This window comes from Antechinus flavipes, chromosome 2 (assembly GCF_016432865.1).
Source record: "Antechinus flavipes isolate AdamAnt ecotype Samford, QLD, Australia chromosome 2, AdamAnt_v2, whole genome shotgun sequence".
NCBI lineage: Eukaryota > Metazoa > Chordata > Mammalia > Dasyuromorphia > Dasyuridae > Antechinus > Antechinus flavipes.
In genome coordinates, this window is record NC_067399.1 from 136,164,079 (window position 1) to 136,174,217 (window position 10,139).

General features: G+C 35.4%; 1 protein-coding gene across 1 annotated transcript in view; it reads left to right on the forward strand.

The window, feature by feature from the left end:
* Positions 1-9,898, forward strand: part of IKBKB (inhibitor of nuclear factor kappa B kinase subunit beta) — a 74,870-nt gene extending 64,972 nt beyond the window's left edge. The window contains exons 21-22 of the mRNA XM_051975600.1: positions 2,222-2,312; positions 7,853-9,898. Coding sequence (XP_051831560.1) covers positions 2,222-2,312; positions 7,853-7,921 — 160 coding nt within the window. The 3' untranslated portion in view covers positions 7,922-9,898. The remainder of the gene's footprint in view (positions 1-2,221; positions 2,313-7,852) is intronic.
* Positions 9,899-10,139: the final 241 nt, after the last annotated feature.

Consider the following 10,139-nt stretch of genomic DNA (forward strand, 5'->3'; position numbering starts at 1 on the left):
TTCTCTGTCTCTCTCTTTCTGTCTCTGCCTCTGTATCTCTGTCTCTGTCTCTCTCTTTCTCTGTGTCTCTCTGTCTCTCTCTCTTTCCACTCTTTCCCCCTCATATCTTCTTTCATTTAGCACTTAATCATATGCAGTTTGATTTTTATTTTTAAATGTACATAGTATGTCCCTAGCTAAATTTTAAATCTATAAAGTCAATAATGATTGTCATTATCATCATGGTTATGGAAAGAGTATATTCTCAGTGGAATTTAGAGACAATTAGTTTGAGGCAGGGTAATTACTGATTATTAATAGAAACAACCATCATAACTTTTTTTTGTGAAGGGATCAGATTTAGGTGATTTGTCTAGGATCACACAATTATTCATGTCATAATCATAATTTGCATTCATGTAGCATGTTGCAATTACAAAGTAGTTACCTATGACTCTCCATTGTCCACTCTTTATGCCAATCAAAGTCATTTGTGTGCTATTTTTATAATTTTGTATCCCATCTCTCACCACCCTGCCTCTGTAAAGATTGTTGTTGCAGTAAGTCATCATTGGATCTGGAGTCTGGAAAACCTGAATTTTACAGATGAGATAACTGAGGCAAACTGAGGTGAAGTGTTTGCCAGAGTCACAGAGCTAGTAAAATGTCTAAGAAGGACGCAATATGGCTCCAAGTTCTAGAAGTCAGGATACTTGGATTTAAGTTCATCCACTAACAAGTTGTCCTGATCTCTATCTAGCCACTAGCCCCATATGGCACTTGATGGAAAAGTAAAGAAGTGAATTTGCTCAGCCCTTCCTCATTTAAATCCAGTTCACTTGCATGTCATGGCGTCACCTCCCTGATGTCATGGACCTATTCCAAAACGAAGGACAAACAACAATGATCCTTCAATAAATGACTTCTCATGAGATAACAATTTCCTTAACTGAAAGTGGGGTTGGACTAAGCAAACACCTAATGTCTCTGACATCTTTAACATACTAAAAGTCTAAGTTAATAGAATCTAATAGATGACATTTCCCAAAATTTGCTTTCCACTAAATCGCAACTACCAAAATCTAGTACAGTTCACTATGTCCTCTTTTAGAGAATTTAGATTAAATAGAAAATTAATTTTTATAATTATCTTTAAGTGTTGACATGTATGGGACTAAAATTCATTGATTAACTGTATAATACTTCAAAGATTATTGATTTAACTAGTGCGGGCTCTCTCATAACCAATATAATTTGTCCACATTTGGGTAGATAACTTCATGAATTGGTTTGACCATCGTAATTCAACAGACATATATTAGATGAATATCATGTGCAAGGGACTTAGTTTCCTGCTAGGGACACAAAAGTAAAATGGATTAAAAGTTGGAGAGGATTTGAGAGATCTTAGATTTTCCATTGTTTACTATAAAAAAACAGGTACAGCTATAAATATTTTGAGATATATAGTACCTTCTGTTTGTCTATAACTTTTTTTGGATATATACCAATAGTAGTATCACAGAGTCAGAAGTTATAAACAGTTCAGTCAGTTTTCTATAATAATTCCAAATTGTTTTCCATAATGATAGAGCCAATATTTCCACCAACAGTGTATTAGTGTTCATAAAAATCCCATCCAACACTGTTTTTTGTCTTTTATCACATTTGCCAATTTGATGAGTATCAAGTGACATCTCAATTGTTTTAATTTGCATTTTCTCTTATTTTTAGTGATTTGTAACATTTTTTCATATTATTATTATTGGTCATTCACATTTTTTTTGAAAACTGTTTATTCATATCTTTCAACCACTTACTTATTGGGCCAATGTGAGCTTTTCCCTTTCCCCAAACACTAGCATATTTCAAAATAGAGAGTTAAAGTTTCACTTGATAGCCTATCATTGCTATGGGAATTGAACTTTAGCAAAAGTTTTACTAGTTAAATGTCAAATAAATCCTTTTAACTTTTAAATTAACTAGGCTTCTCTATATCTTTTAAAACACTTAACATGTCTGAAGTTTGACTTTCTGAATATTTAACAAGAAAAATAAAGGTACCTGTCAATTCTGTCCTAGGAATGCATTTTGGGTTCGTGTTAAATGCTCTCATCTCTCTCTGATTAAAGACTTCTAGCACATTTTTAGACAGGGTCAAACATTTCAACAGGTTATGAAGACTGAATTCTGTTATCAGTGCTTTAATACAATTTTCTAACAACCTCTTTATTTTCTTTAGTGAAGAATTGGTAATGGAAACACAGACCCTCTGTACCCAGCTACAAAATGCAATGGAGGACACCATGAAAAAGCAGGATCAGAGTTTTATGGTAACAATTTATTTCTCCTATTTTCTTCTTTTCTCTTCCAAAAAAAAAAAAAAAAAAGAGAGAGAGAGAGAGAAAAATCTAGCAGTACTTAGATACTTAATGACTATAAGAATTATATAACAACCTCTCTGAACCTCAGTTTCTTTGCCTGCAAAACCAGAATAATAGCATTTACCTTACAGGGTCCTTATAAGGAACAAGTGAGATATTATATATATATATATGACTTTTGAAATGGATGCTATATATTGCTGTTCAGTCGTTTTACTCACATCTAGCTCTTTTATGACCCCAGCTGGGATTTTCTTGGCAAAAATACTGGAATCGTTTGCCATTTCCTTCTGCAGCTCATTTTACAGATGAGGAACTGAGTCAAACAGGGTTAAGTGACCTGTCCAAAGTCACACAGCTAGTAAGTGTCTAAAGCCAGATTTGAACTCAGAAAGATGAGTCTTGCCGATTCCAGGTCTGGCATTCTATCCACCGTGCCATCTAGCTGTCCCAGAGACATTGGTATAACAAAACCAGTTGAATTCTTAAAATATCTAGGTATCCAAGAATTCCTTTTTATACTATTATAAATAGTATGGTGACATAAATTGATGGTGCTATTGGCAGTATCAATAAGAAAAGCAATGATAACAACAATAATAATATTTTACATTTACATAGCATTTTGCTATTTACAAAACGTCTTATATACTTAATTTCAACAATTCTCAAAATGTGCTTGGAGTCCCCAAAGGTCTTTCTGGAATTTCCCAGGTCAAACTAATTTTACTAATAACACATAATTAGAACATCAAACCTTAACAGTATTTTAATTTCTAATCTCATAACCATTAATAAACATAACCAGAAGTGTACTGGTATCAACTTGTAGTCACCCATGAGAGCTGAGTGTTAAATTTTCAGTGTTAGCATTAACATCTTGGAAATTGGCAGATGCTACAAATGAATGCTTGATTTGTTGATTTTTTTAAATTATCTAGACTTAAGAAAGTGATGGAAAAAACCATTAGTAAATCAAATTAAACATTAAAGAGTGTCACAGATATATGGGGGTGGGGGTGAAGAACTGTTGTTAACATTTACCAGCATACCACTGGATATAATTTATACAAACAAAAGCTCTTTGGGTTTGATATAATTTTTAAAAGTTTAAAGGAATTGTGATAAATTTCCCTTTGCAAATGCTAATTGTTGTTAATGGATTAAATGGAATTGAGTCAATAAAAAAAAGTTTAAAGGAATCTTGGGACTAAAATTTAGGAACCACTGCTTTATTTTATTTATTTGTTTAGTTAATTGATCCTCACAATGATGTGAGATACGGACAGCAGGTATTATTTCTGTATTACAGATAAGGAAACTAAAAATCATGGTGTTTAAATGACTTGCCTATGGCTACATAGTAATAAATGTGTGGGGAGGATTTCAACCCAGGGCTTTCCTATTCAAGTTTAGCTCTCTTTTCCCCAACACTTCAAATGGAATACTGTTTATTGCTGTTTTAATATTTGATATATTTCTTAATAAGATCTTGCAGGTAGCACTACTGGATTTGAAATCTGGTGCTCTTATTTCTTAGCTGTGTGAATTGAGTAAATTACATTATCTCTCTGGGCCTCAGTTTTCTCATCTGTAAAACGAATAAGTGGAGTTAGACAATTACCTGTAGGTGATAATAATGCCTGTAAAGCATTTACTTCCTAGGATTATTGTAAAAATCAAATGAGATAGCAACTATAAAATATTTTGTAATCCTTAAAATTCTCTGTAAATGACAGTTACTAACATTACTGGCACAGATAGCCAGCCTCAGAGCTAGAAAGGGCAGGGTTCAGATCCTACCTTGGCACTAGCCATGTGCCCACTGAGCTTCTCAATGCTTTTGGCATTGTTGCTGAGAGAAGATGCTGATTTGCATCGGTTGAATTTTCTTATTCAGGAGTTTCCATATCAACAAAATTCTCAGGTCAGTCTCTATTTCTATCCTTCTTATTATTATGACTCATCCCTTCCAGCTCCCAGTTCTATAATATTTTCTCATGAGTTTAAAAAGAAATTATTAAACTCCCAAGAAAGATGGTAATAGAACATATGTTCTTTATATAAAAGCAATGAGGAAACATTTTTTTTGGTTTTCTTTTCTTGTTTTTTTTTTTTTTTTTTTTCTGTAAGCAGATGAGACATTTGTTTCTGTTGCAATAGGAATCCAGTGGCTATAATTAGATTTGTTGAGCTGGGCGGTTTTCAATTTTGAGGGTTTTTTTAAACCATTTTGGGGGGGGGGGGACAATCATGAATCTCTGCCATTAGACCAAACAGACCTAGCATTAAAAAGCCGACATGTAATTATGAAGAATATTTTGAGCAAAGATGTCCACTTTTTGCCCCTAAGCAACCCAACACTACAGAGCAAAGACATGCCCTTGGCGAGACCTGGACAGATTACAAATATTTAAATTTGCATTTTGAAAGAGCACATTGCAAAGAGAGAAATCAAACAGTATCTTTGAAGGGCAAGACAGATATCATATGCCAAAGGACTGCTTGGGAATTGATGTTATGATTGAGATTGCTTACAAAAAAAAAAAAAGAAAAACCAACGAAAGGATAACATAGTCAAGTAGAGTGGACCCTGCATTTACATTTAAAACTATTCTACCTTAAAATACCCAACTACTTGACTGGTGAACTCTGAATACAGTGCCAAGATTCTGACCATGCTAAATGCAGTATGTCCATGTTCAAACCTTTCTGGAAGATAAGGCAATTATCAAGTATTTCCAAAGTACACAGAAACCACACTTACAAGAAGGTCTGTCTTAATCCTGAGGAGTGTCTTGGTGATCATAGAGAACAGCATTCTAAATGCTGGTGTACGCAGAAACATATTCTCAAATTCTTACCAAGCACTGGACTAGCTTAGCCAGGATCATTGGGATAGTCATGCATATGACATGTAAAGACTTTGTAGCCATAAGAATTAGGAACAGGTAGCTAACTAGTTTGTAGATTCATATGTTTAAGCTAAAAAGGGAGATTAGCTGGGATGATCCACTGCTGCAAGACTAAACTAGTTAGCTATTAAGGTTTGAAAGGATCATATGCTTTTCAAAAGCATGTGTGAAGATTTAGCAAATTCTAAATGCAATATTTCCATGTTTGGATTAACTTCTTACCATTAAAATTTTTCTCACATGAAGTCACATGCACTAATTTTGTCACAGAATTTTTGGAATTTAAGGGATAGAAACCTTTGAATTTTTCATTTTACATTGCTATCATTTCCAAATAGTCTTATCCCGCTACTTACCCAATCCTTACTCTACCCCCCCCCCACCATGAGTTTTCCTTTGTAAGAAAGAAAAAACAATTAAGCAAAACTGACATATTGACTAACTAAGCTTGATATGGCAAATGGAATATTTGGAATGTCTTTTTATAACCTTTAGGAACTTCCTTTTATTTCATTCAAGAATTTTAGCATTTTTTAGAAAATCTTCTTCTCAAAGAACTTTGAACAGAGCAGCATATACCCACCATCACTACTACTATATTTGTTTGAATGTGTATTCATATCTTTTGTTTTAATATCACCTAATATCCCCCTATATCTTTTCTTCTTCTCCCTCCCAGACAGCCATCCCATATAAGAATTTTTTAAAAAGCCAACTGGAACTCGGAACTCCCAAATTTAAGTTTAAAGAAAAAGAGAAAAAAGGGAGGAAGAATCAACAAAATGAACTAATACATGAAAAAAAAAATCTGAAAATATATAGTCTCCTCCCTTTCCCATTTCTGCAAAGGACTCAGAGGAGTCTTTGTCTCTTTTCTTTAGGTCCTAGCTTATTCTTTCTAATTTTGTAATTCATTTCATTTTTTAAAAAAATGTTATTCATTGTAAACAAATACAAAATTAGAAAAGAAAAGAAAAAGAATTTTTTCATGTATACAGAAGTACATAAGAGAAGATTCTGTATAAACAAAAACTTATTTTAAGAAATATTATACATTATTTTTTGTAATTCATTTTTTATGATTTGTGATAGTTATCTTTCTGGTTACATGTCATAATTATAGATATTGTTTTCTTGACTTTTCTTACTTTACTTTGCCTCAGTTCATATGCAACTTTCCAAAGTTTTATGTAGTAATAATAATTATACCTAATATTTATATTGAGTTCACTATGTGCCAGGAACTTAACAATTACTATTTCATGCAACCTTCACAACATCTTTGGGAGATAGGTACTATATTATCTACTTTTTAAAAATGAGAAAACTGAAGCAAAGAGAAGTTAAGAAGGTCATACAGGTAGGAAGTGTCTAGGACTGTAGTTGAACTTAGGTCTTTGTGACTCCAAGCCAGATACTCTATCCACTATACCACCAGCTTTTATATATTCATCATATTCATACCACTACTATTATTATTAGCATTAATAATAATACTGTGTTAAAGAATAATGTTCTCAGACAAGGAGCACCATACCAGTGTCTTTTGTGCCTTCTGAAAACAGTTTTTCCAGAGTTTGGCAGCTGTGAAGGAAAGGGGACAGGAATCAGTATCTACACTGTCCTCAACTCTAGAATTAGCCCATTTGTCATAAAAACATTGATATACCTGTTCTCTAAGTCAGTTACTGCACATGGGAGGAACAGATATTAGGGAGACCATAAAGCGTACTGACTTGTCATCATTTTGCTGAATAACAAATGTTATTTAAAGTGGGAAGCACATGTGCAGGACATGTGGGGTCATAGAACTGTAGATTTAGAGATTTTTTTTACAGGCAAGGAAACAAAGGCCCACAGAACTAGGTGACTTTGTGGCAGAGACAGGACTGGAACTAATTGTCTGATTCCAGATCTGCCATTCAAACATTTTCGTCAGGACACATGCATTTTTATACTTCCTTTTTTACTATTTCCAAAGCTTCTACTCCGAAGCTCCGAAGTATTCTGAATAGCACTTCCTTTCTCCAGTAAGCAGGGATAAGTACTTTGTACTAAAAACAACAACCCTAAAACTGGCCCTCCAGTTTTCATCAAGATCAAATCTTAGGATTCTTGGAGACCTCTTACCTAATATAGGGGCCAGGTAGGTGACACAGTAGACAAAGCATCAAGCCCTGGAATCTGGAAGAGTTTTTTCCTGAGTTCAAATCTGGCCTCAGATACTCACTTAGCTGAGTGACCCTGGGCAACTGCTTCTATTTGCAGTGGCAAATGAACTGGAGAAAGAAATGGCAAACCACTCCAGTCTCTTTGCCAAGAAAACCCCAAATGGGCTCACAAGGAGTCAGTCATGACTAAAATCAATGAACAACAATTTAATCTAATTTAAAGTGAAGAATTTAGGTAGGTAAGATTTTTAATTTGGAGACTTGACTTCCAAAACATACCTTAAAGTAGCCAGAATATAATAATAAAATGTTACTTTAACTGCTGAAATTAAACTATTTTTCTGCTAGAGAAAAACATGGTTTTTGATTGCTGCCTTTGTAACATGTCTTTGTTGGCTTTCAGACCCTGGACTGGACCTGGTTACATTCTGAAGATGGGGAACAGAATGGTGTGGAGCAGTCACAGATCTGAACCCCTAGGGCTGCTTGGATGGACTTAGCTGAGGGATTCATGTCTCCAGGGCCTTTCTGATCCCTGGTGTAATGATGGCCTTCTGAGCCAAGAGTACTGTCTGGCCAGGGAGCTCACTGGCCCCTGCAATGGTGGCAGTTGAAGTTGTGGGCCCACTGGTTATACTTTGGGCTTGGGCAGGAGAGTTGAAAGACCCTCATGAAGAAGGCCTTGAGTTTTCTAGCATATAGGGCCACAACCAACTGTCTGTGCCCTGGAAGGTGCCCCACAGACCCTCTGGGATGGGCTGGTAAAGCTCTTTGGGCATCTTATACGCATGTTCACCTTTTCTTGACATCTTGGAGACTGCCTGTCCTCACCCTACCTATTCCACACACACGTCCAAGGAGATGCCGGGGCCGGCTCTAACGAGGGAGATTGGGAGCATTTATGCTTCAGAAATTGGCCTTAGCATCAATCAGGGCTTGATCATTGTTTTGTTGGCTGTCCAGACTAAGAAAGTGTTAACAATGAAGACTAAACTTAAAAGTGTGAGTGTGTACTCCTCTCCCTGCCCCACACGCTGCCCTGCTGTTAAACATTTACCAGCAGGTCCCAGACCCAAGTCCTTTTTTTCACAAATTCTTCTCCGGTCTGAAAGCTAAGCGCTTAATAGGGACTCACAGAGGTCTTTGTACTTTTCAACAAAACCTTCATTTCCTCATTCTCCCCCTCCAGGTTGCTGATATTAACTTATGGCTGACTGACTTTGCCCGTCCTTAACGAAACCCTAGGGCTTAGGCGTATCAGAGTGATGCTCCTAGGATCGTGTCTTCAGCTCAGCTTTGGTTTACGATAGCTGGAAACTTAGAAGTAGCCACTGTTGGACACTCTTTTGCGTAGGGCCCAGTAACATGAGACTGAAAGAGATAGACGTAGAACCAGGGTAGAGCAAAAAGGGCCTCCAACAGGATACGGAATGTAGAGGGCTTACAGCAATAAAACTAAGTAACTTCATTGGGAGGAATAATGAGTTCAAATAGAAACCTATCAGTTAGTGGGTTGAGGTAAGCTTTCCTCTCCCAACCATACTCAAAAGAGGCATACTTTGCCCCATGCAAAAATGATTAATTATAATTCTGGAAAGAAATAAAAATTGCATACTGCTGGCCATCCCTCCCTACTCCATTCATCTGTGTTTAGTGAATGTGTGTTTGTAAATGTGGCTATCTGCCTTAGTATCTTTTACTTAATCAAGAAATGTGATTAAATTGATTGATTTTTTAAAATTCTATATTTTGTCTTATTCACATGAATACTTGAAGTTACACATTCTATTTTTTTACATTTATTGTAAAGGCAAGCTCTTGCTAAAGCAAGACTCCATATATAAAATAATATAAAAATTGAAATACTGCATTCTTCATCAGATCCAGGAACACTGATTGCTCCTTAACTCTTCTTGAGTTCTCTATAAAGATAAAGAATTGCTACCTTTGTAACATGTCTTTGTCGGCTTCCAGACCCTGTATTGGATCTGGTTACATTCTGAAGATGGGGAATAGAATGGCATGGAGCAGTCTTCAAGACTGTTTCAATTTTGGACTAAATAGCTTGGATTTTTCTGTATAAGAAAAGCAAAGACATTGAAGGTCTTTCAAGCAAAGGATTAACTGCAGGCAAATCCCATAGCTTGAGTTATTTCCACATGGATCAAAACAGAAAGTCAGTAAGATGGCCAATGAGGAGACTTGTAATTATGCAGATATGAAGAATTGTGGATCAGAACTAGGATAGGGATTGGAGTAGAGAAGGAGTATAAAATCTAACTCAGACACTTAGTTGTGAGACAGCCCCTGGACACATCATGAGCTTTCAATCTCAGTTTCTTCATTTGTCAAATAGAAATAATAGCACCTACTTCATATATATTTTGTGAAAATAAAATGATATAATAAATGTAAAGTACCTTGCAAAGCATTAAAAAAAGTTAAGTTTTTTTTTAAAAAAAGACTACTTGAAGACAAAATTTGTATAACATTCCTCATGCTCCACATCATTGCCATTATTACAAATTTGCTGTTGGTGCATTCAGGCACTGACTTAAAAACATTTACTATAGAGGAGCCCAGTCCCTGACTTTTAGAAATTTATCATCTAGCTGGGAGAATTACACATAAGCACAATAAAAAATAAATAATAATCTAAATCTCAAATAACTGGTAGTCACTATGGAAGG